The 27,300-nt window shown below is 42.6% G+C and overlaps 1 protein-coding gene across 1 annotated transcript in view; it reads left to right on the top strand.

Moving 5' to 3' along the window:
* Nucleotides 1-26,599, top strand: part of LOC107393712 (phosphatidylinositol transfer protein beta isoform) — a 34,745-nt gene extending 8,146 nt beyond the window's left edge. The window contains exons 2-11 of the mRNA XM_015972263.3: nt 1,192-1,222; nt 8,035-8,180; nt 8,382-8,473; nt 8,634-8,641; nt 8,727-8,801; nt 8,958-9,041; nt 12,533-12,610; nt 14,799-14,909; nt 15,910-16,032; nt 26,366-26,599. Of these exons, the coding sequence (XP_015827749.1) occupies nt 1,192-1,222; nt 8,035-8,180; nt 8,382-8,473; nt 8,634-8,641; nt 8,727-8,801; nt 8,958-9,041; nt 12,533-12,610; nt 14,799-14,909; nt 15,910-16,032; nt 26,366-26,413 (796 nt within the window). The 3' untranslated portion in view covers nt 26,414-26,599. The remainder of the gene's footprint in view (nt 1-1,191; nt 1,223-8,034; nt 8,181-8,381; nt 8,474-8,633; nt 8,642-8,726; nt 8,802-8,957; nt 9,042-12,532; nt 12,611-14,798; nt 14,910-15,909; nt 16,033-26,365) is intronic.
* Nucleotides 26,600-27,300: the final 701 nt, after the last annotated feature.

Below are 27,300 nucleotides of genomic sequence, written 5' to 3' on the forward strand. Positions count from 1 at the left end.
TCTTCACCAGACAGATCGGCTCAGCGTCCGCATCACTGCAGATGCTGAACCAATCCGCCTGTCGATCTCCCGATCCCTCCTACCCTCACTCGTGAACAAGACCCCGAGATACTTAAACTCCTCCACTTGAGGTAGGACTTCTCCCCCGACCCAGAGTTGGCAAGCCACCCTTTTCCGGTCGAGAACCATGGTCTCAGATTTGGAGGTGCTGATCCTCATCCCAGCCGCTTCACACTCGGCCGCGAACCTACCCAGCAAGAGCTGAAGGTCAGAGCTGGATGAAGCTAGGAGGACCACATCATCCGCAAAAAGCAGAGACGAGATTCTCCTGCCACCAAACTCGACACACTCCACACCACGGCTGCACCTAGAAATTCTGTCCATAAAGGTAATGAACAGAACCGGTGACAAAGGGCAGCCCTGGCGGAGTCCAACCCTCACTGGGAACAGGTCCGACTTACTACCGGCTATGCGGACCAAACTCACGCTCCTCTGGTAAAGGGACTGAATGGCCCTTAACAAAAGGCCACCCACCCCATACTCCTGGAGCGTCCTCCACAGGGTGCCCCTGGGGACACGGCCATAAGCCTTCTCCAAATCCACAAAACACATGTGGATTGGTTGAGCAAACTCCCATGCCCCCTCTATCACCCTTGCAAGGATATAGAGCTGGTCCACAGTTCCACGGCCAGGACGAAAACCACATTGCTCCTCCTCAATCTGAGATTCAACTATCGATCAGACCCTCTCCAGTACCTTGGAGAAGACCTTTCCAGGGATGAGATGACACATTCATGTTAATCCATTAGTTATTTAACCTTTTAGTGAAGTTGAAGCGCTATTATTATGGCTCCATTTTCAAATAAATTGACTTCTCGGTAATTGCGGACTAATTTGAATGTGACATTTACAACATTTCAGTTGACAGTTTGGTGCAATTCTTCCCAAACAAAATCCAGTTGTATTCAAAAACGTTGTAGTCAGGAACCTTGTTGAAGCAAAGTGAGCTTCTGAACATAATATGTGCTAAAAAAAAAAAACATGGCAGACCCAAATCATAGTTGTATGATTGTGTTTTTTATCCTGTCAGATAATTTACCAAAGTAATTTATGTCAATTATGACTTTCTTTTGCTGTCAGAGATGTGAGAACCTTGGTGTTAACGCACGTTATTCTCCTTTCTTTTTGCAGCCGTGTGGTTTTACCTTGTAGCGTAGAAGAGGTAAGTCATTGTTGTTTTTGTTATTATGGTAGCTTAAAACTACAGAAATAAAACTGATTACCTACATTTACATGTGTCAAATTTCCCCAATCCGAATCAAATCTTGGCTGATCAGAAATCTCAAATCTCTGTTTACATGAACACTAACTGAAATGATCCGATCATGCAGAGTATATGCACCAAACTTTCAATCAGATTAAATATGTTGTGATTGGTCTTTCCCGGAAAAAAATTTGTAAACAAACGGCATAAAACGAAATGAAAATGTAAAAACAGAAATAATGATTCTTTCCGCTTTCCTGATTCATTGAATCAATTTAATGTTTTCATTTTCCTCGTCGAAGTTACGTTTTCTTCAACGAATAACTGCAGATTTATTCTTTGCTGTGTTTTATTGTTAACAATATTAAAATAAGGGAGAGATATCCTTGTCTGTGCCTCTTGATTAGCTGATCTGATGTGACGACTGCGCAGCTCTGCGCAGAAGGCGGATGGGGGGATTTGGACTCATGTTTTATTACTGAGCTCTGTTGTGGCTTATTAATAAAATGTGACAATCAGCTGAAACTGTTGAAAAAAAAAATGGTTCAAACAAAATAACAGGAGATGTTCAGAAAGTTTGGAAGTCTGTGTTCATCGTGTGTTAATAAACGAACCACATCTCATCTGTGTTAACGTGCTACTGACACAGGTAGGACTATATTGTCGCTCAGAATATTTAACTGAGGATGTTTTTTTACTCAACATCGGCCTCCTTGAACTCAAACCAGGACTATAACACTGAGGTTACCCTGTCTTCTTTACAAGCACATGATCTCCATCCACCTGCTGCAGAAGCAGCTGCTGCGTTCAAAGTCGACGGAAATGGGGATCCACGCTGCAGCCTCCACAATCAATATGCATGTATCCAGTGCAGACTTGAACATGTTTGTCGAATGATCTGTGCAATAATCAGATTTTTACTTTACTTCCACAATATGCAAGTTCTGGATCAGATCGATCTGGATCAAACGGGGACGGCTTGCCATTTATTAGGTCATCGTTTTTGACGTCAGGCCATCCAAATAACGACGGGGAGGCTCACTGGCTAATACTATATTGCACACATGTGTAGTGGGCATTATTTTATTCCAATCCAAATAGATGTGTACATGGACGTAAATTGGAATGATGATCGGTAGGGCTGGGGTAAACGATTATTTTTAAAATGATTATTCTGACGATTATTTTATCGAATAGTCAACTATTCTAATGACTATTTAGACGGTTAATCTAGTGAGTATTTTTTATTGCACAATTAATAAAAACAAGAAAATCTAAAATCCTCTAAAAAATTGATAAATTGTTACTGTAAGAGAATAAACACTACAGACCTTTCATTTTGTATAACACTGCTTTTATTGTGTTGGTTGGTTATGTTCTGGTGACATGTAGAACTTGGGAGAGCAGGCTGCTGCCTGAGGGGTGGTTGGAGACGGAGTGTCTCCATGCTGCTTTGTTTTGGTCACTTATGTGCGTGAGGCGAGTGGTGTTACGACCCTTCCTGGGGAGTTTGGCTCGTGTGCAAAAAGGAAGTGACAATAACACGGGATTTAAAAGTTAAAATGATGATCAGGTTTATTTACAACTACAAAAAAACATAAATCTTTCCATCCACATGTTGGGAATAATAAAACTAATTCTGCCTGTGGGGAATTAAAACAAAGTACAAATAAGTAGGGATGTCTCACTGGGCAAAGATTACAGGGTTCTGGACCAAAATAGGAATCACCAAAGGTCCAAACTCTAAAATGGGCAGTTAAACCAAACTCAAGGTGAAATTTTTAACTAAACCGAAAAGTGAAATTTTAAACTAAACCGAAAACCCACAGCACTCTAAATGTAATAAAAGGGAGATCTACACCACAAAAAAAGATGAACTCTAAACCAAAACGTAACAGCTTATCCAAACGCAAGAAGCTGTTAGTGAAAACGCTAACAGTAGCTTTACCAACGTTAAGTTCAAGTTACCAAGTTTAAATAAACAAAAATACCCAGCAGCAAACAGACCAGCATGGAGGAGAGACTGATACCACAAAAACAGCTCTCCTAATGTCTGAAAGAAGCTCCTTTATGAAGTGAGAAGCACTCCCGGTGATTTTCTACATCTGCGGTAGACACGAAGCAGCGCATTTGATCCCAGAAGTTGTTGTCCGTTGCCGGGAGACGAAGGCGGGGAAAACAAGAAAGGACTGTAGTTGCGGACGGGCATTGTTTCGGTTCTTTGATATTTGGCGGAGATGTTGGTGAAGGCGGAGAAGAGGGCGAACTAGAGGACAAACAGACAGATTCCTCCTCTATTTACAAACTCCTGGAGATGCAACAAGTGGGCGTGGTGAGTCCACTACCGGATCTGACGTCGACAAATTTTTAGAATTGAGCCGTCGGACGCCATCGACGCTTCGCTACAGCTCTAATGATCGGACAAAAATACCCCTGTCATTCGGAATGAAATTTCAAAAACAGAACATTATTTTATTCATGCTAAATAAAGGTTATATCTTACAGGGTATCCGCGGGTCCTTAAAAAGTCTTAAAAAGTCTTAAATTAGCTTTTCCAAATTTAAGGCCTTAAAAATCCTTAAAAATGACAAATAATCCTTAAATACAGTTTCCAAAGGTCTTAAATTACCAAAAACCCAATAAACAAGATCCTTTTGTTTTCCTCAATTTCTAGTTAGTCTTCAGCATTTTTTGTGTATGATATTGGCGTAAGCAGAACCATACACATTCAGTTGGTTGTGAAATGGGGCTATTTTTACATGAGCACATTAGCTGGTTAAGCTAGTGGGAGCTTGCGCCATGGGGAAGGGCAAGTTTAATGGTAACTGGATGGCTAATCCTACGTTCGCGACGTGGTTAGCACCGGTTCCAGGCAATAGCTGGAAATAATAGCTTAAATTTAATTTTAAAAGTAGCTTAAATTTGGTCTAAGTGGCTTAAAAAAAGGTCTTAAAAAGTCTTAAATTTGGCTCCCTTAAACCTGCAGATACCCTGATCTTAGGCGTCACCGAATGTCCTCGTCTTAGTATTTAGAAAACAACCTTTTTCTCCCATGGCCCCAAATGAGAGAACCAGCTCAGTGACCTAATGGTAGGGTGTCACTGGGAGATCGCAGTTCAAATCCCAGTCGGGTCATACCAAAGACTTTCTACAAAATAGGACCCAATGCCTCCCTGCTTGACACTCAGCTTTAAGGGGTTGGATTGGGGGGTTAAACCTCCAAATAGTTCCCAAGCGCGGCAACAGCTGCAGCTTACCGCTCCCCATGGGGATGGGTCAATTGCGGAGGACAATTTTCACCACACCACACCAATGTGTGCGACAACTATGGGTCTTAAATCTTTAATCTGGGTCATTTCATGTAGAGCTTTGCATGAACAGGAAATGTTTACTTTTTTTATTTTTTTTTTACTTCAAGATTTTTAGCCTGTTTTCTTTTCACTTTCAAAAATTTTAATGATGGATGCCATAACAGAAAAATGCAGCAAAGCTACTCACTAAAAATGTTAGGTTATGCATATAACCACTGTTCCCTGAAGGAGAGGAACGAGGTACAACAAAGGTACTATGAGACATCACTCCCTTGTGTGGCCTGGCGGAAAACTCATCTAATCATGCCTGTAAAGGCAAATGAGAGTGATGCTGGGTGGTGGCTCCACCTACAAGCCCCCGGTGTCAGCGACATTTCTAAGTTCAATAGCCACGCTTCACCGAGCTAGGCTTCGAAGGGGGCAGCCCTGAGTTGTACCTCATTCCTCTGCTTCAGGGAACAATGGTTATATGCATAACCTAAATTTACCGATTCACTCGGTACAACAAAGGTACTATGGGACATATAAAAATGCTCCATGAACAGCTATCAAACCTGGGCCTACAACACAATCTAATATGGCAACTCAGACCCAACAGAAAGAACTTCATAAGCTACCGAAGGGGCCAGGAAATCCAGATGGTAAAACCTCACAAAAGTGTGGGGTGCAGCCCAGCTAGCAGCCGAGCAAATGTCACCAACTGAAAAGCCCTAAAAACAGCGCCCCTGAAGTGGCCACACCTTTAATAGAGTCCACTATTATCTCTTAGTGCATCTGAGGGCAATTAACACTGTAACACAGGGAAACGGCCTCCATGGTCTGAGAAAGTCTTTGCCTCAACAATGCTTTACTCTTGAAAGAATTGGCGAAACACAAATCACTTATCTGACAGTTGGAAAATCTGAGTCCACATAAGCCTGTGGAGCACTAACCGGGCGCAGACCATGCTCCTCAGAGGCAAAAGGAGGGCGATTGAAAAGGCGAAAGCTCTATGGTCAAAGAACCTTAGGTCAGCGAGATGAACTTGGACATGTATGCAGTTTTGGACGCAGAGTAACCCTAGACACGTCTGTTGAAAATTGCAAACAGGAAGAGTGAACCAAGAGCATAAATATCCTACACCCGCTTAGTCGATGCCAGGGCTAAGAGCAGGGCTGTCTTTTAAGACAAGAACTTCATGTCAACTCACTCAGCTGGCTCAAATGGAGGACCACAGAGGGCATCTAGAACCAAAATGAAGTCCTAAAGAGGGACAGGAATTCAGGCCTCAGCTTGTAAACTCCCTTCAAGAACCATAAAGTTAGTGAGCCCACAGGGAAACCCTGTTAAAAGACTCATGTCAAGCAGAAATGGCCACCAAATACAGGCCACCGCTGCTTTGTTTGAAGTTATTTGCAGACAGGAGTTGTGTCGAAAATTACGCCATTGCTTTATGTGACCAATTTGAAATGCAGGAGGATTGAATGGCAACCAAGCATGGCAGTTTCACCCACTAAAAACTGAAGCTTGGAAGTCCAGTAGAGTCCAAGTCCAGAACAATCTTGGTCCTGAGATAAGGACGACTGAGTCTTCTTTTTACGGTTCACAGAGTGTTCCTGTGAGTCTGCAGGAGGGACCTTTCTCCAGACAGACTCGCTGGGACGTAAGGGCTGAGGTCATCAACCAGCAATGGGACTCACCACTGCCCCTGGCGACACTGCCTTCAGAGGCAGGAGAGGCGAGATGATGGCTCGTTTAACTCATTCACTGCCAATGACGACTAAAGTCATCATTTGCATTGTTTAACTGTGTGGGTGTCAGAATGAGCCCCTGCACCGTAAAAAACTGTAAAAACACTGAAAAACGCTGGCAGCAAAGAGCTTTTCTGATCAGGAAACGTTTAGCTGTGAATAAGTTAACAGTTCTAAACATCTTGGGTTTCACATCAGGTTGATGAGGGTGGTGAGCGAGCTTCCGAATGGGACCAGAGCTCCAAGGTCCGCCAATTACATTGCCAAGCAGGTCTGCAACATGGTCGCAGAACTGAGTGTGAGGGTTGCCTGTGTGCCCAGTTAAACCTCTCCAGCTGTGCTGTGGAAAACCTGCCCTGTATAGAGGGTAAAACAGCAGGTCCATTCACCCCTTTGTTACCGGTCATGGCCAAATAAGCTGCCAGTGAGGGTTTCATAGGGGGAGAGGTTCACAAACCCCAACTTTTCGGCACCATCGAGGTCCACAAACTGCCCACAGCCCAACATCATGGCGTGGGTGGATCATGGCTTCCCCCAGGACAAGGCAAGCTCGACTGTGAAGTTCGGGAAAGGTGGTATTAAGTCTTTGACCTCTGCCGATTCGGTGGGGAGATAAAAAACAACAAAATGGGACCTAATTTGGGCAGACAGGAGCTGGCCAGTCCACTGTGCAAAGTGTCTGAACTGTGCAAAGACACAGGAGCCGACTCAGAAAGCATGGGGTCCTACTACGAACTCGCATCGTCCTCCAGGACACGTTGGAGGAAGTTCACACGCCAATCGAGCGTGGGGAAACTGAGCTGGCGACAGAACTTGCACGCCTCTGGGTCTGAGAGTGCTTTGTTGGCATGAAGAGTTGACAGACAGGACAGGCTTCGTGCAGGTGCTTCTCGTGGAGAAAACCCCACAGCCCAGAGGACAAGGCGCAAAGCAGACTTTTGCCTAGCAGAGTCCAACACAGTGCTCATGGCGAGACACACACGCGGATGTTCCTGCGCGGATTAATGTGTAGGACTGGCCAGAGCTCGTAGTGGCGGAGTTTTGTAAGTACAGACATCTTTATGATTTGGCCCATAAAGATCACCGTGATGAAAATATTGTTAATAATTGTTGTCACTGTCGGAAAAGATGAGGACACAGGGAAAAAAAGTTGTTAACAGTAATTTATACTTTTACTGTGGTGTAGTGTTGAATGCCTGTTGCAGAGCCCAAATGGAGAATATTGGCTCACAGCGCAGACAAGCTGCAGAAGGTAGGAAGAAATCATAAATGCTGCAATTTCCGATGTGCATTCCATCCACGCAGAATGTACACGTGTCAAGCATAAACCAAGCTTAAGAACTGAGAAATGCCAGTGACACCGGGGGCTTGTAGGTAGAGGGCGGGGCAACCACCTGGCGTCACTGGCATTTCTCAGTTCTTAAGCTTTCCAGGAGTGATTCGATGTGTCTTCAGCCAGGCCAAACAAGGGCGCGATGTCCCATAGTACCTTTGTTGTACCGAGTGAATCGACTTAAAGGGAACTTCAAAATTAAATATTTGTAACATCACAACAGTCACAGATTTAACCTTTTTTATTTTTTTATTTTATTTTTTGCAACTTCTTAATAGTTTTCATTTGAATATGTGGATTAAACTACAGGAGAATAGACAAATGCAAAGATCAAACTATAAACAGACTTTAGTAGAACATGACCTTTTAGACACTAACTTTCTGTTTGTGTTGCAGTATCAAGTCGGGCAGCTCTTCTCTGTGGCTGAAGCCAGTAAAAATGAGACGGGTGGTGGTGAAGGCATTGAGGTGCTCAAGAATGAGCCTTATGAAAAGGATGGAGAGAAAGGACAGTATACACACAAAATCTACCATCTAAACAGGTTTGGACTGACTCAACTCCTGCCTTCCTACTTAGCCAGGTGTAGTGACACAGGACGACCACACAGGGGCAGTGTTGTTTCATTGTTGAAGCCTGAAACATGCCTGTCTGTTTCCTGTTGTCTTTGCTTTGGAACCACATTAAACTGAAGCTATGCTTTCTTTTTTTCTCTCTTTTTCCTTCTTTTATCCCTAAATTCCAGTAAAGTTCCAGCGTTTGTCAGGCTCCTGGCCCCTGAAGGCTCTTTGGTATTCCATGAAAAAGCCTGGAATGCCTACCCCTACTGCCGAACCAGTGAGTCCTCCACCCTGTCGCTTTTCCCTTAAAGCTCAGCTCTTTTAGTGTGGTCAAATGTTTTGTCTTTGTTTTGATAAAATCATTATGTTCAGTGTTTAAAACATGTTTTTAACTTGTTTTCATTTCTTTTTCTTCCTCATAACAAAACCCACTCCAGTCGTGACGGTATGCAGCCTTCCTTTTTTACTTAAAAACGCTAAAGTTTAAAGTGTTCCGTTTCACATTGACTTTTCTGTTCCTTTCTTCCTAGAACGAATACATGAAAGACAGTTTCTTCATTAAAATTGAAACGTGGCACAAACCTGACCTGGGAACACAAGAAAACGTGAGCCCTTCGCCATTGATTCTGTTCATCTGATTTATGTAGCATCAGTTCATCTTACAGCAGCTTATAGCTAAAGCAAAAATGTCTGATGTGGTTAATACATGTAACTTTACGTGTGTGTGTGTGTGTGTGTGTGTGTGTGTGTGTGTGTTTTAGGTGCACAAACTAGACAGTTCTACATGGCAGAACGTAGCGGTCGTGCCCATTGACATTGCAGATAGGAGTCAAGTTTCTGCTGCTGTAAGTTTCTTCTGGTTTATTTCCTGTTTGACTGTCTGGGGATATGCGTGTTTATTTATCTTTCTAATAAGGTTGTCACGGTAACCGGTGTAGCGGTAAACCCCGGTAAAAAAGTTGACAATAATAATAACTGTCTTGTTTTTTAAAACATATATTATCTCGGTGGGTTACCATGGCTGCGGTGTAGGCGCAGTGACCCTTACCAGCCACCGTATCATCTGCAGAAGTTGCTGGCGGCACACGCGCACTTAGATGTTTAAACCAAAACGTTCTTGAAGCTAAAGCTGAAATAATGGCCAAAGGAGGAGACGACAGCGCTCTGGAGGACATTTATTATCCCTCAAGGAAGACAAAGTCGGAAGTATGGGCATGTTTTGGATATTTGAAGAATGGCGAGGGACAGTTGATAGAAGACGGCTATCCTGTTTGCAGCACGTGCAGAAAAAGTGTCTGTGAAAGGCAGCAACGCTTCAAATCTCATGACACATCTGCGTGACCATCACCCACAACTCTACAGTCAACGCAAGGCAAGCTAACGTTAGCGTTTTAGCTAACATGCGTGATCCGAGGATTTGGGTTGAGGGAGAATGCAACGAGTCGCTATATAAAGCAGCCGCAGCGCTGCTACCTGCATATAAACAGTGTCGCGGACACCGCCATGTTGAAATGACGCCATGCATTACGGGGCTCCCAGGGGCAGATAAGAGTTGGTCTCTCTCTGAGAGAATAATTATGAATTTAACAATGATTACTGCCTGATGACATTTTCCCACATCTGCAAAGCTCACTGGAAGGACACAAACCGAGGACAATATTTTCCTGATATAGGGTTTATTACTCAAGTAAGGGTAAAAAAGTATCTGATTAGAAGGCTACTTGAGTACTGAGTATCATCTGATCTAATATTTTTTAAATGATGACATCAAACAGACAAAAAATAAGTTATGGGCAAATATTGGTATTTTAAAGACTAAAGGGGAAATATGTAAACAAATAAACAACATAATTACAAAATAACACATTTTAGGCAAAATTTAGACACAAACTGAGGACAATATTTTCCTGATAGACAGGGTTTATTTAATTGTGTGAAAATGTAGCACGTTTAAAAAAATACCGCGATAATGCCGAAAACCGTGATAATTTTGGTCACAATAACCGTGAGGTTGAATTTTCACACCGTGACGACCCTACTTTCTAATAGTTTTATGTTAAAAGTTTTTGAAGTATTTTATTTATTTTTGAGCAAATGACCAAAGTATTCTGTGACTGAAAAAAATCTGGACAAAGACATGGATATATTTTGTTTTCAGTGGTTACAGTTGTTTGTTTAAAAGATGGAAAATGAAATAAACAAATAAAATTATTATTATATCATAAATTTTATTTAAAATGTCAGAATCAAAATGCTTAAAACCTTTATTTCAGTTCAGGTTTATTTTTTGTGCCATCTCAAAGCTAATTCTAATCCTTTTAAATAATGTTTAAACTACTTCAGTAAAGTCCAATTTAATACATTTAAATCAGCATAGTAATAACTAACATGCACCAGTTGGGAAAAACTTGGATTTCTAAGGTAACGAGTGGATTTCAAAACATTTTTGCATCAGTTCGTTCCCTGTTGTTCAGCACAGGAAGAGGACAAGTGTTTATTTAACAGGAAGGTGTCTCCAACAGAGATGGTGACGACAGGAAATGGAAACAAGTGAGCAAGGAAGCACAAGTCTAGGATACCTGCTGTTGAGAAAAGTGGAAAAACAATGCACAGAATTAACAGCTGAGTGAGGACAGGTGGTCCGCATGTCCTGCAGCAGCCCAGGCCTGAAGCAGAAAAACCAGATCAGAAAACAGCCTTTTAAGCCTGGCTCTAGAATCGAAGACGGTGTTTGTCTCCTAAAGTCGAGCTAGAAGCTGGTTCTACAAGAAGAGCTTAATCGCTGAAAACTTTGCCTCCCATTCTACTTTTAGAAACCCCGAAAACCACAACTGAGCCTGCAGTCTGAGAGCAAAGCTCTCATGGGAAAACACGGGCGTGTGAAGTTGGAGCGTGGTCATTTACAGTGTGGGAGAAAACCTCTGATCCTGTTCAGAACCAGTCGAGAGAAGTTAAAAATTAATGTAATGTAATAAAACTACTAATTAAGGTTTTTTACTCATTCTTATTAGTATTTCCTGGTTATTTAACATAGAAATGTTAATATTGGTAATTACACACAGGCAATGGTAAACTAGGTTTTCTGATTAAAAATAGCTTTGGATAACACAACCGCAGCCCTCAGGGCTGCTATCTGAGGTAATCTCAACTGGAAAAGAAAACAATTTCTGTTTTTTTTTAACTCATCTATTTGCTTTTCTGACAGTTTATCAGCAAGATGTATCAAGATTCTGCAGTTAAATAAGTTTCAGCATCTTGAAATTAGTTTCAGGCTCAGAGTTTGTGCATAATTCTAAATACCAAAAATAAACAAGCTTGACGTTTTGCGTTCTGAAATCCTATTTGAAGATGTTGCACGTTATTGCTATTATTCGACTTCTCATTGCCTCATTTCCGTGCTGCTTTCTGTGTATACAATTAAATGGGTGGCTATTTGATGGCGTGTGTGTGTACATGTTTGTTTGCTGTAGGTAGTTAACAAGGCGGACGTGTTTGCCTTGCTGGAGGAGTGTGTTGTGTCTCAGGGCCCCATCAGCCCTCAGCCTCGGGCATGACTGCAGGGCCTGGGGCGTACCGCCAGCACAGATGAGTTTGTTAGCGTAATTAAAGCTCACTGTGCTGCTGGAACTAGACACATACACACCATAACACACACTCTCTTTACTGGAGGAGTTGCTCCTCTTCGTGTTCAACGGCACATCGATTCACAGACCTCATTAGTGCCGCACAGTGTATTGTTATAGTGATGGAGCTCTGAGCATTAATGCAGCCAAATTCGTGTGTGTGTGTGTGTTTGCCACCCTCCTGGTGGCCAGTAGCCCTGAAAAGGGAGCTTTTAGCTGCAGGCATATCATGATTTATTTAAAATTACTGGGCCCTTGAGTTGCTGATCATTTCATTTCTTTGTGTAACTATTTCTCTGGCCTGTTTTTGTGACGTCAGGTTTCTGCACGTGTCCCACGTTCTTCCATAAGTATTTGGTCTTTTTGCCTAGAAGCATAACCGACCTGCGTAATGAGGCATAAGTGGTTTTGGAGGGGCATGATGAGACGCACTGCACACATACATTTTAGGTGGAGCTAAAAACATCAATGACTTGATGTGAAACAGATCCATGCGTCTGCAGTGGGATTCACCATCGTTAGATCATTTTTTTATTACGACACGTGTACCTGATCTTAACTCTGTTATGTATGAATAAATGTTTGCCTGTTGCAGCGCCAGTAGTCCAATATTTTATAAATGGGTTAGCTTCTGATGAGCTCAGTTCAATCTTTTTTTCTTCTTCTTCTTCTTTTAGCTTTCAGTTTAATTAAACAAATATTTTTCTCATTAGGACTACAAGCCAGATGAGGATCCAGCCATCTTCAAGTCGGTTAAAACTGGTAGAGGACCTCTTGGACCCAACTGGAAGGTAATTAAATGTGTGTTTGATTTATTGCACAGGACCTTTAAGATTGGGGGGGATGAGTTGATGCTAGTCACCTGCTAAATGATCTGTGCAATATATTTTCACTTCCGATACGATACCAATATTGCAGCCTTCAGTAATGACCGATACCAATACTGATCCGATATATCAGCACAAATCATACTTACTTTTGCCTATTTTGTAGTGTGGGATGTATGAAAGGCTTGATCAAGTGATATTACTCAGAGAACAAAGGCAGCAACAGTAAGTATGAAAAAACCAACCAATCTTTTATTAACCATTGCTTGCATAAGTGCAAACCTTAATCATTACACATGAATAAATAATAAATTAAAGATAAATATTTTAAGTGAATAAAAAAAATGTATATTTTAAAGTGCTAAATACTAATTCAAGGTTATGTTAGCAAATGGTTGGAACAGCTGAGGGCAGGAACATATGGAAGATAATATTCATAATAATATTCATTGACCAACTGTTACAAGTTGAATGTACTCACTGAGTACTGAGTTTACTTCTCCCCCCCCCCCCCCCCCCCCTTGCATAATGCGATCAGATGAAGCCAACAGTGCTTTAAACACCTCAGAATAAATGTGAAAATTGTGATTTTCCGGTTGTCATTTTTTTGTATAATGGCCTTAAAAGCTTCAGGAATGGGTGGCTGGGTTATGAGGCGCTGCGCTCAAACATTGTAAGAAACCCAATGTTAGTAGGAAATGAAAAACTATCTAACTGTTTGAAAGAAAGAGTCCATTTTTGGTTTGTTGGACATTTTTACACAAGAGAAGAAGATAAATACTTCAAAAAGAATAAATATGTAGATCAGTTGAGTACAAATACAATTCTTTCTTGTAATTAAATGGTGGTGGAACCCAGGGCCAGAGATGGGTGTTGGTTCTGTGTTAAACTGGCCTATTTCTGAGTCAAAGGTTAAATGTCAACATGGACCAAGTATTTCATGCACAGAGGCATGTAGCCGATTTCCTTCTTGAACTGCTGCAGTCTCAAACTGGTCATGCTTGCTGTTTGAGCACCAAGAATTTCTGTTCTGCAGAGGAACCCTTTAAGTTCACCATGGGAAACTTTCCTCTGTTGCAAGAATTTTTCACAGAACAAAGGCTGCCTAAACGCTTTAAAAAGTCTGAATAAATAGGAGCAACTTTTATTTTGTGTTTTAATTAGATCACTTTCCTGTCTGCGGTGGACATGGAAAACTGTTTTATTAAAAAGGTGGAGGGGGGGAGTAGTTATGTGACAACAGAGGCACAATTTCTGCCAGCTTCTCAGAGCAATAAAACTCTTGTCTATCTCTGCATGCACACATGCTTGCATATCGGAAGCCTTTGTGTTTCTGAAAACTTCTGCTCCTTTGAGTGGGGCACAGAGAGGGAGAGAAGAAATGTCACCGTAAGTGTTTTGATGTAGAATCCGTTTTATGTGAAGTTCTCCTTTAGCGATGACAACTTTTCTAAACCCACTGCAAATTTAGAAATGTTGCTCACCCCCCACCCCTCGCTCTTCTTCGTGATCGGAGCATCAAACGGCTGTGGGATGAGGGTGATTGAGGCGGGTCTGTGGCATTTTCTCTTGAAATGCTGAGCCAGAATGAAGTGATTAATTAAACAGGTGTTCTCGGAGGGAGAGTATTTGTGTTCTGGGGGCGAGCAGGTCCTAGGTGTTAATAATGTAACCGGCTTTGCACCGTGACGCCCTTATCGCTTCACGAGCACCGTTTTATCTGCCTTCCGTGGCCACAAAGGCATGCCTGTCGGGAGCGGTGTCGCTGTCGGGGCGGAAGCAGAGAAATGGTCCCTTCATCTGGAGTTTATCCACTTTGCCGTGCCCCAACCCCCTCCTCCACGTCTTTTCTTCTGAGTGAGGCACAGAGCAAGCAGCAGAGGATGGATTTAGAAAGTGTGTTGTAGATTAGGGCACTTTTATCTATTCGCAGCACATCATCGTATTGATAATTATTTTAGCAAGCTCCACACTCAAAGCATTATTTATTAAGGAATTTTAGCTTTGGATGCATGCATCCAAAATTAGTCTAAAATAGTACTCTTTTAACCTTGTGCTACTTTTTTATCATTTCTTATTGAAAAGTTTGTCAGGTTTCTACTGGATTTATGTGCTTTTAAAAAGTCTAATTCTTTTGTTTTTCTTGCAACAGAAAGAGTTGGTGAATAAAACTGAGTGCCCAAGGATGTGTGCCTACAAACTGGTCACAGTCAAGTTTAAGTGGTGGGGGCTGCAAACCAAAGTGGAGAACTTCATTCATGAGGTTAGCGATTTGTTGACACTGTTAAACCTCCCTCTGCAGGCTCGTTTTGGATCTGTTCCTCCTGGTTAATGCATTTCTTTTCTTTTAGTTTTTAAAGAGACAGTATGCAACTTTTGAAGTAAATTTTTATAATTTTCTTATAGCTTTCAGCTAAAGCTGACATACCTGGTGCTGAAGTCCGCTTCTAGCACGTTTCCTGCATGTTTTTGATCATGAACACAGCTGATTTCTTTTACTTTAGTGATGAATCACTCTAGACATTAACTCACTCACTGCCAGCCGTTTCCTGATCACTAACGGCCTTCGCTGCCAGAGTTTCTCACCGTTTTTACTGTTTTTTTAAGAGTCACAGAATGTTGCGCGCTAGCATGATGTCGATGCCAAAACAAAGTGGAGACTTACCTCTTACATCAGGAAGAAGCCGCGTGTTTCGAGTGTTATCCCTTCTTTCATAATCCGTTGTCGAATTGTGATCGGCAGACGCTTTTCCGGTTCGCGCCTCACTTTTTTTCCAGGAACGGCCCAAAACGATCTCCAAACACATGGATGTGTTGCTTCCTGATCATGTGATCTGTGACGTATGCGGATGAAGAATGGCTTCAGGGCTGAGATGTTTGTTCTCTCAGCGCGGGGGCTCGTTCCGATGCTCAAACAGTAAAAAAATGCAAATGACGACTGGCAGTGAACGGGTGGATCTAAAAGGACGACTTTAGTCGCCAATGGCAGTGAATGAGTTAATAAAGGCTGGGGAGACATTCAGCCCTTAGATTAAGGTGTTAAAAAGATGAACGCACAGCGAGGAGATAAAAAGACACTAGGGGGTGCTAAAAGCAAGCCAAAACTGCCTAATCTCCCTTTAAAACGATAAATGCTAAAACAAGTTTTTTTCATTTAGCATCACTGCAACAATTGAATGCTTTTTTACACCATTTAATAAGTTATTTCTGAAATTTATAATGATACGTCCCAGCTCTACTAAAATTGCTATCATCTCCTTCAGCAAGAGAAGAGAATCTTCAATAACTTCCATCGCCAGCTGTTCTGCTGGATCGATAGATGGGTGGAGCTGAATATGGATGATATTCGGCGGATGGAGGCAGAAACTCAAAGAGAGCTTGATGAGGTTTGTGTTTATGATTATCCACAATTAAATCTCAGTGTTTTGCATAACAAATTCGCCAACAATAGGATTAACTAACAGTTAGCAGACCTAAAGCAGTGGCCTAAAGGTTATTGGGTGTGTTGTTGTCCAGTTTGTCCCACAGGCTTTTGAGCTTCCATTTGTTTGTGATTTGCTGGCGTTTCTTTTGTTTCGATGCATAGGAAGAGTTCTGTGTGACGTACCAAGGCTGCAGAGGCCTGGTTTAAAAATGTGTGTTGCTTTGTGAACCATTGCAGTCTCTTAAAGGGATTTGCCCTGTGACTGTTGCACACATTTGTAAAGATCTGCATCTGCACTGTAGCCTCATGGATTCATTTATCTTCAATCAAAAATCCAGCCAACACATTTCTGATATTCCTGCTTCATATGAGGGGCAGGCAGTGGTTTCTAGATGTTCAAAGAATCATTTAAACAAATTGTGAACTGATTTTTCAATCTTGCCACTCCAACACAGCCACTGTTTTAAAATCCTAATCCAAGAGATTTTCTCCTGGCAGATGTCCACTTTTAAACACACCACAACACCTGCCAGTAAACTCTAGCATAATTATTGCTGCCTAAATAGTTTTATTTTGAAAGGATTATAAATAAAAGCCATGGCCTGCTCTTCATTGGTTTAATCGTCAGGTGAAGATTGACAATGAAACAAATATTTAAAAATCTAATCATTATTCTCACAATAACGTCCTCTTTTTCCTTGAAATTCTCATCTTCTTACAAAAGGCTTTCTACTGGTAAACTAGGGTTTAGTTTTATTATGAAAGAGTCTTATTTAGCAGATGGAAATTACTCAGCAACACTTAAAAAGTTTCAATTTTATCCAGTGGCAAGCTGCTTCCAGTTAAGTGGTCAAAACGAATCTAGCCTGAAATGAGACCGTATTTGAATTTACACCAGTGGTTCAGTTTTTGTCACTTGAGATGGCATCGCTGCAGACGCAGACATTCTTCTCTCTACACGATCCCTGGACTGCTGCTCTCGCCATCATCAAACCAACTCAGTATTATTTTATTGCTGTAAATGTAACAGGGCAGTTATTTTAACAAGGCAACTATTTAATGGCATTTTGCAACCCCTTGTAAAATTCAGAGGATCAGAATGCCCAGCTACTGTTTTCACTTATGCACATTAGGAAAGTCTACAAACAAGATTCTGATTTGCTTCAGCTTCATAGGAATAGAGAATAGTTCTGTTGAGTCAAAGTGCAAAGTGTCTTGCTGTGTCTAATTAATCTGTCTCACTTCTTGGCCCTTTGTGAATGATTTTTCAAAAGAAACAAGCTCACATACTTTCTCATAACAACAAAATTGGGTTTCTGCAAAGGATTAAATGTACAATCGGCAGGTTATCTGGCAAATCTATTCATTCAGATATGAGACACTTAAGCATAGCACTGACCGAATTCCATGGTACCTACGGAGGACCGACTCACATGATATGAAACGGTGCCTTGTTTTGGTATCTGTTCTTCGTTAACGAAAACTTGTGAGACAGCCATTTGCCATATGTAGCGAAGCCTCGATGACGTTGACGGCTTGATTCTAAAAAATTGTCGATGTCAGATCCGGTAGTCGACGCACCACGCCCACTTGTTGCATCCCCAGGAGTTTGTAAATCGAGGAGGAATCTGCCTGTTTTTCCTCTAGTTCGCCCTCTTCTCCGCCTTCACTAACATCTCCGCCAAATACCGAAGACCCGGAACAATGCCCGTCCGCTACTAGATTCCTTTCCTGTTTAGCCCGCCTTCGTCTCCCGGTAACGGACAACAACTTCTGGGGTCGAATGCGCTGCTTCGTGTCTACCGCAGATATAGAAAATCACCGGGAGAGTTTCTCCCTTCATAAAGGAGCTTCTTTCAGACATTAGGAGAACTGTTTTGTGGTATCAGTCTCTCCTCCATGCTGGTCTGTTTGCTGCTGGGTGTTTTTTGTTTATTTAAACTTGGTAACTTGAACTTAACGTTGGTAAAGCTACTGTTAGCATTTTCACTAACAGCTTCTTGCGTTTGGATACGCTGTTATGTTTTGGTTTAGAGTTCATCTTTTTGTGGCGTAGATCTCCCTTTTATTACATTTAGAGTGTCGTGGGTTTTCGGTTTAGTTTAAAATTTCACCTTGAGTTTGGTTTAACCACCTAGTTTAGAGTTTGGACCTTTGGAGATCCTTATTTTGGTCCAGAACCCAGTAATCTTTGCCCTGCGGGACATCCCTACTTATTTGTACTTTTGTTTTAATTCCCCACAGGCAGAATTAGTTTTATTATTCCCAACCTGTGGATGGAAAGATTTATGTTTTTTTGTTGTTGTTGTAAATAAACCTGATCATCATTTTAACTTTTAAATCCCGTTATTGTCCCTTCCTTTTTGCACACGAGCCAAACTCCCCAGGAAGGATCGTAACACCACTCGCCTCACGCACATAAGTGACCAAAACAAAGCAGCATGGAGACACTCCGTCTCCAACCACCTCTCAGGCAGCAGCCTGCACTCCCAAGTAGGGCTGCAACAACGAATCGATAAATTCGATGAAAATCGATTACTAAAAGCGTTGGCAACGAATTGCGTCATCGATTCGTTGTGTCGCACAACTCTTCCAAAAGCGCCCCCCCCTTCCCGCCCGCCGTTGCGGGCAGACCAGAGCAAGTCAGATCAGCGCGAGGTAGAGCCGGCAGATCAGCGCGAGGGAGAGCCACAGATCAGCGCGAGGGAGAGCCGCAGATCAGCGCGAGGGAGAGCCGCAGATCAGCGCGAGGGAGAGCCGCAGATCAGCGCGAGGGAGAGCCGCAGATCAGCGCGAGGGAGAGCCGCAGATCAGCGCGAGGGAGAGCCGCAGATCAGCGCGAGGGAGAGCCGCAGATCAGCGCGAGGGAGAGCCGCAGATCAGCGCGAGGGAGAGCCAGTACCGGCAGATCAGCGCGAGGGAGAGCCGGCAGATCAGCGCGAGGGAGAGCCGGCAGATCAGCGCGAGGTAGAGCCGGCAGATCAGCGCGAGGGAGAGCCGCAAATCAGCGCGAGGGAGAGCCAGTACCGGCAGATCAGCGTGAGGGAGAGCCAGTACCGGCAGATCAGCGCGAGGGAGAGCCGGCAGATCAGCGCGAGGGAGAGCCGGCAGATCAGCGCGAGGTAGAGCCGGCAGATCAGCGCGAGGGAGAGCCGCAAATCAGCGCGAGGGAGAGCCAGTACCGGCAGATCAGCGTGAGGGAGAGCCAGTACCGGCAGATCAGCGCGAGGGAGAGCCGCAGATCAGCGCGAGGGAGAGCCGGCAGATCAGCGCGAGGGAGAGCCGCAGATCAGCGTGAGGGAGAGCCAGTACCGGCAGATCAGCGTGAGGGAGAGCCGCAGATCAGCGCGAGGGAGAGCCGGCAGACTTGCGCTGCTGCGAACCGGTTCCGCATTGTCGCGCAGCGATCCAGGCAGCTGCTTCCAGCGCACGGTCCATTCTCAAAGTGGCGCAACCAAAAAACTATAATTAGCACACGATCGTTCATGTCCGCACATGTTCTCTATTTTCTGTCTTATTTGTGCCTGAAGCTCGCTACTGCGGAGCTCATCACCTGTGCTGTGGTGATTTCACCTCACGCAGCATCGAAAACGCGCTCTGCGCTTTTCGGTCAGGAGATCCCTTTGATCTGCTCAAAAGTAACTGATGAGGTGAAAAGATAAGAATCCAGGCAGCAGATTTTCTGGAGAATTATGAGGAGATGCAGGAAGATGAGAGACAGACAGGACAGGAAAATAGTTCAATAAAAACAAGAAAACAAAACAAAGTGTTGAAAAGTAAAATGTAGGTAGAGTTATCACCACTACACGTTTTTACCAGTAAAAAACAATAAGTTATACACATGTCATATTTATACATCTGATACAATTCAGATCACCTTCAAAACTCAGTCACACACCCAGGGCCGTTTCAAGACATTTTGGGGCCAAGGCAAAATGACCCCCCCCCCCCCATAACTGGGCTCCCCAGAAGCCTCTGTGTAATTCATGCCCTCTCCAGTAGTGTTAGTTATATGGTGTTTATAAAAGCCCCTCAGACATTACTGACATGTTCTAATATTGTCAGATGAAAAACTAAATTATCAGACATGCTGTCTCATCTGCTTCTTTTAAAAACTTGCAAAAAGTAACAAAACCATTTGAAAGCCACTATTTGTGGATTCTCTGAAAGTTTCCATGGAGTGTGTGACAACTTATTTTTTCATTGATCCTATCGTCTAATCTCACAGCTGAAACAAGCATCCTTAATAATCTGTGCACAGGAAGCTTACCGATGCTGTAGTAAAACAAAAGGTATAATAATTTATTATTAATAAAACCTTGTTGCAGCACTAAAGCCGAAAAATTAGATTTTGCATTAAATATGCAAAATATTTACATATGAATAGTTTTAGAGCCCTTTAATTGGCAGAATCTGATATTAATTTATTTCTTACAAAAAATGGGTCCCAACATGGTTTGTGTGGCGTTGCCATAGTGTGACGTCATAGGCACAGATCCCCTGTCCTCTTGTTTGGAAATGGAAATATGGTCACCCTATATTAAACAAACTGTCCACCCGGGCTTTTGCGCTGCACAGAGACGCTTCGCTGCCTACGACTGAATGTCAGTTGAGAGTCAGTCTCATGCAGACTGACCAATGAAGAGAGGGCCTCAAGTTAAGACCCTCTCCTCATTGGTCAGTCCACACGAGGTGGTTCAAAGTTTACTCTGGGCGGGTTACGTGTTGTCAGGCATTCAAGTATTGAGTATATTTACTGCATATTACAGTAAAATATTCTGTATGTGACCACATTATGGTGATCCTTGGGTCGTGATGATGGAGCCCTTGAATATTGTTGCCCAGGGTACAACAAAGTGTTAATCTGGCCCTGGTTCCGCCGTCACATTCCCGCAGAAACTGGTTGATCACACCGGGGCCAGACTACTAGCATGTGGTTTTACAACCACAATGTCCTCAGAAGCAAAAACGCTTTTAAAAGGGAGGGAGGAGTCCTAACTGTTGCTGCAGGCGTGTTGTGTGAGAGTGCAGTTATATACTGGTTAATATATTTTTGGGTTCAGTTGCTTTCATGTGGCCTAATGTGAGTCTATTTGGGATCATTGGAATGATCAGCAGCATTTCTTGATGTGACTTTATGGCAGTTGCCCAGGGCATCATCGCAAGGAGGATGGCATTCATTTACTTTTGTTTTATTTGGTATTTTTTCAGTCAGTTTTGGAAATAGTGATCAATTTTGATTAATTCACAGCCTATGTTTAATTACATTTAAAATAAATATTAACAGATGAGATCAAACAAAACAGATGAGAATTGCCCTTAAGCTGTTTAACTTGGACCAAGCATTTTAGGTCACAGATAGATGTAGCTTAGGGTCTCTGTCTATACACCTTATAAGACAATTTAGGTGATGGCATGTTGTTTTTCTGCTATTGAACTGTTTTCTAATAATGTTGTGTTAAATAAAGTGAAGGAAGGAGCGAAATAACGTTTCCCTAGCAGTTTTAAAAAATTTCCCCATGTGATCCGATTAATCGATTAATCGTGTCGAGACCCCATCCGATTAATCGATTATCCAAATAATCGTTTGTTGCAGCCCTACTCCCAAGTTCTACACGTCACCAGAACATAACCAACCTCAACACAATAAAAGCAGTGTTATACAAAATGGAAGGCCTGTAGTGTTTATTCTCTTACAATTTATCAATTTTTTTTGAGGAATTTATTAGATTAGTTGTCTAAATAGTCATTAGAATAGTCGACTATTCGGTAAAATAATCATCAGAATAATCGTTTTAAAAATACTCGTTTACCCCAGCCCTATTGTCAGTTGCTGCGGGCGAGCTGTAAACCTGAGCAGGCAGCATGGCAGAGAGAGCACCTCTAAAGTTTAGGTCCACTTCACTAAATGGGTGATGATGATAACATCAACAACGATCTAAGTGAGGCATCATCATCTTAATCTGCTCCAGCATGTAAATAAACTGTTTAAGACAACCTTAGCTTGATTTTTAGCTTCCGTTAACATCAGCTAATGGTGCGTTTGCTTTCTCCTCGGAACTCGTAAATTCTGACTTCCAAGTATGAAAAATCAACCGTTTGAAAAAGAAGACAAAAGGAACGAAGATACACAGTAAATTTAGTTCACAACAAAGATGTTTGCTTCAGTTTAATTCTTAGTTTATAAAACTACAAGACCCACCATCACACAGTTTGTCCAGAGTGAGAGGAGAGGAAAAGGAGTACACAGAGCTGGGTGTAGTTTATGAAACACCACAATATTAAAATACAAACAGCTGTATGGTATCAAAGTTTGCTTTAGTTTCATTTGTAGTTTATACTCTACGGTCTCCTCGTCATAGTTATTCCAGAGGGCATAGAACAGGATTAGGAGTACATGGAGCTGGGTTTTCAGTTTGGCATCATTTAGAAACTGTTGTGGTTGAAGGTTTATATATGAAAGCATTTTGTACAACACTGCGATGATAAAAATACATGAAATGCCAGTTGTATGTTGTTAATCATGATATTTATGAAATATATATTGAGAAAAAAAATGTAAATATTTATTTAACACTCAAAAGTATCAAAAACTGGTATTAAGTACCGCTATCAATTTCTAGGTAATGGCAATTGGTACCATATTAATTCAAATGTCAAAGGTACCTATCCCTAGTGGAAAGAGGACGGGTTGCATTTACAGACAACGGGTGCATCACCTCAACGTTTCCCAAAAACAACAGAACCAGACTGTAAACGGAACGTGTGAAACGGCTCCTTAAAGGAAAATTGAAAACAGAACAGGAGCGGCTCTGGCTTCTCTTACTGTTTAGCTGCTCCAAGGCAAGAACAAATGATTCGTTCACATCGAGCGGTATGAGCAGAGTGGGAAGAGACAGTCATCAGGTAGTTTGATGGATACATCATGACCCAATCATTAAGAATGGGATGTTGACAATGATTGGATGTGGTCTTTCCAGGACTGTACATTTTGAGAGGAGATTAATTTTTTTATGACAAAACATTAAATTGGTTGGTTATCTTTGGTATGTAAAGAGCATTTCAAGCAATATGGCAAAAATGCTCCATAAAATCATCATCCACTCCAACTATAATGCTGTGTTTGAGTTGTGCTCTCTGTGCCGAACCTGCCCAACGTCACTGGTCAAAACCAGTTTGCTGTCTTGCCCACAAACATTTACAGCACATTAACGTGACTCAAAGCTGTCTTGGACCATCGATGAACTGCAGCTCTTCTGTCAGTAGCATATCATCGTCAGAAATCAGTGAATCCGCCTGAATCAAAGAAGAAATTTCATTTATATAAATTTCCAAACAAGCTTCCATAAAAACAATTGCTGTTCTTTAAACCCGTAACCCTCCATTAAAAATCATGAACTTAACTCCTCTATTGCTTATTTCTGAATCAACAGCAATGCAGCCAGGATGATGACGTATTTCATATCATATTTTAAGTTTTTGTTTAGGACTGGCATGGCTCAACAAGATGATTCATGTAAAGCTCCTCCGGTAATGACAGGCTTCTCCGTCTCCGTCTAGGTGGTACGTTCACTCTGCTTTCTCTGTGTAGTTGAATGGGTTTTGACCCACATCTCCAAAGTTCTTCCTGAAATAATTGGTGGACCAAAATGAGATGAGTCCATTGTCCTGTTTTACAGGGTCAGATGAATACCTGTCCTTGTTTCTTAGGCTACATTCACACTGCAGGCCTTGATTCTCATTTCTGATTTTTTTGTGTGGCTGTTCACACCATGACTGAAATGTGACATCAAACTCTCTCCAGTGTGAACGCTTCACGGCCCCAAAGCGGCCCGCGTGTGCAGAAGACAAGAAGTTACAGTTCACATCGGCGGAGTTGTGATGGGAAAGTTTTCACTGACCGTTTATCCACAGGATCAGGATCACACCTGCTAATTCTTCCATTTTGGGCTGGAAACTGTTTTAAAAACTGTAAACTATGTTACTCCTTGTTCCCGCTGTCTTCCTGAATTATTATTCACTGAAAATGTTCCGGTATTAATTGAGTCACGGAGAACCCCCTCCATGGGGACGGAGACCAGTGAAACGCCTCGCTCCAGCAGCAACTCCCGCTCCTGTTCTCATGCTCTCCTGTTTTTTTTATTCCAAAGCTTAAAACGGGATGTCCAGACAGACTCCTGAACCCATCTGTCAGAGCTTCTCCTCAGGAACATCTACACACGGCGCCAACTCAGTGACGTAGGCGACGGATTTAATGCAACATGACCGTTCAGACTGCAGTCGCCTTGAAAAACATCAGATATGTGTCGGGATTAGAACCACATATTCAAATGACACGAATCACATATGAAAAAATGAGATCTGTCGTTCAGAGTGTCATAAAAAATCAGCATGTGGGGATAAAAGCGGATTTGATGCACTTTTGCCTGCAGTGTGAACGTAGCCTTAGACTTGTTTGCTGGTGAAGGTTCTCAGTCATCCATGTCATGGAAATCCAAAGGGGTTCAAATGAAAGCAACTGGACTTCTTTGGTTTCTTGAAGATGTTTCGCTTCTCATCTGAGGAGTTTTGCATTAGACCCATCCTTACGGGGAGTGGTGAGCTGCAGCAGCTGCGCTCAGGATCTATTTTGTTGGTTTAACCCCTCAATCCAACCCCATGAAGCCGCGTGTCTAGTTGGGAGGCATTGGGTCCCATTTTTAAAGTCTTAGGTGTGACCCGACCATGGCTTTGAACCCCAATTTTCCAGGGGGGACACGCCTAGCACTAGGCCACTGAGAAGGTATGGTAGCTGTCTATTGTTGCTTAACAAGTAGAAACTATCTATGAACACCCCTCCTTCCTACATCCTGATGAGTCGTTGGCATTGTTAGCCTCTATTGTGTGTTAATTGTTGTATTAATGATGCAAGAGGGTGTGACCTAGACTGAAACAGTCCAGAATCTATCTAATCTATTGTCTCTGTTCAGAATGTGTACTTTTGTCATCTTCAAAAGTGTCTCTTCTGAGTGGACTGCAGAGTCTTGACCTGAAGAGGTGGTTTTCCTGTGTTGAGCCGTGCACTTGTGAAGTTGTTTAGTTTCCCCCAATGTAAAGATCTGGACCGTTCTCACTGCAGGACTGCAGGTCAGACCGATTTGTTTTCCAAACTTTTCACCTTGTTGTAAATGTTACTTTCAGAAGAATCGGTTGGAGTACCTGCAGCTCAGAGCATCTCCAAAGCAGAGAAGTGCAACAGCTTGAAAACAAGACGCTATAATGTCCTTAACTCACTCTCTGTAAAGCCTTACCACTGCTTTGGTCTTGGAGCTACTCCAGATTTCAGTTTGGGAGCTTTTGGCCGTACAAGGAGAACAAGGGAGGAATCTGGACTGAACTGGCCAAAGTGGGCCAGTTTCGAACATTCTTGGCGCTCTACCCACATACTGCATTTTGTGCTTGGCCTTCCCCCCTCTGAACATCTCGCCCAATCCAGCATGTGTTTTCCATTTTCCCCCAAAGTAAGTAAACAGGCGGGTGCCATCAAAGAGGGCTGTGGTGAGGAGGCTGTTCACGGCCTGAACTTCTGAGCACAAGGGTTAGCAGGGTCACACTTGGGACTGTACTGGCTGCAATGACATGTTGACTACAGTCTCTAAACAAGACTAACGGGTAAACTCTATATTAAGGAGCCATAAGGGGCATGCCTGTATATTGTATGTATAGTGTTCTAGTGTGGTGGGTATAGAATAGGGAGGGCTAGCGGGAAGGGTGTGGTTGGCGGCTTTGAGATGGCTCCTTTTTCCTCATTAACATACAAATGGAATTCTGCTGTTAAGAAAGAGTCTGGCCTGTGATTGCGAGAGGGAAGAGGAGAGGAAAGATGGCGAAGTGGTAGAGTAAATCCTCCTGCTATTTCATCAGATCTGTCTATTCCCCTGTTTAGAGCCGATGTTAGTTTGAGCTGTTTCGTTTGAGGTGTTGGGCTATCAGATTCTAACACTAATTGACTTTCCAAAGCCATCAGCCTCGGGGTGGGAGAATTTGAAAGGGATGCTTTTATCTACCTAGAAGTCAAACAAGAGGATTGATGAGGACTTTTGGAGCTGATTTTTAAGGAAGTCTATGTTTCAGTTGGTAAAAAGCAATTTGTTGTGTTTTTATTGGTTTGCAAAAGAAGTTAAACCCTAAGTTTCTGCTGCATAAATAGAAGTCAGATCCAGTCATCAGACTTTCCTGTGACTTCACGTTATCCTCGGTGATTGATTCAAATCTGGTTTTTCTGCTTAATTTTCTCTTGTTTTCTTTCTTTCCAGCTTCGGAAGCGGGGCGAAGTTCGGGGAACCTGCGCCGCAGACGAATGAAAAGACACAATTGGAAACAGCCACAATTCATCGGAGTCTAAGAATGGTCCTTTAACGCCTCTTTTTACCCAAACTGATTCAGGCTGTGGAGGAAGGAGCCCAGCTACCTGCGATCAATAGAGCAGATCCTTGACTTGACCCCAATCATAGACATTCTGTCCTGTGAGGAATTGATTTCTAGAAAGCAACACAATCGTAGCTTAAAAGACTCTGGTTACTTTTGATCTCCTGGGCAGAGAAAGGCCATCTATCATCATCTTGTAAGAGAAAGCTACACTTTGGGAGACATGTAGGGAAGTATTTGCTGTATAGATGAATACAAAGCAGTGCTTATATCTTGAGGCTGAAGTGTTGGACCAAATATTTCCTTTTGTGTTTTATGTTTTTCCTTTTTTATTGCATCAAACACATTCCTCACTAGGCACTGTCCCCTCTGCCTCTTCTTGACTCTTTGCTGCCGACATGGAGGCTCAGTGGTTTGCATTCCCTGACGTGAGTGTTTGTTACACTCATGTTCCTTCCTGCCACAGCCTCCATTAAGTGATTACTAACACACTTGGCACCCAGGGCCATTAAAACCTCCCCAGTCACCTCACCTTCACCAAAGTACTGCATCTTATTATCTCTGACAATCATGCCCATACAGGTATTTACTCTCACTTCTGCTCAGACTTAGTGTAAAGCCTCACTAACTCATGACACACGAGGATGAACGTGTGAATTTGTTCTGAGACACACAAGCATGCACAGGTGTGGATGCCTTTGTGCTGACTGATCGCTTACAAGCTCAGGCTGGGCAGATCCTTGCAAGCTTGTGTATCAAAAAAGATGTTAACAGCACTCAGCAGTCCCTTCCCTCCCTCCTCATCATCACTGTTCTAGACATT

Source organism: Nothobranchius furzeri, chromosome 17 (assembly GCF_043380555.1).
Source record: "Nothobranchius furzeri strain GRZ-AD chromosome 17, NfurGRZ-RIMD1, whole genome shotgun sequence".
In the NCBI taxonomy this organism is placed as follows: domain Eukaryota; kingdom Metazoa; phylum Chordata; class Actinopteri; order Cyprinodontiformes; family Nothobranchiidae; genus Nothobranchius; species Nothobranchius furzeri.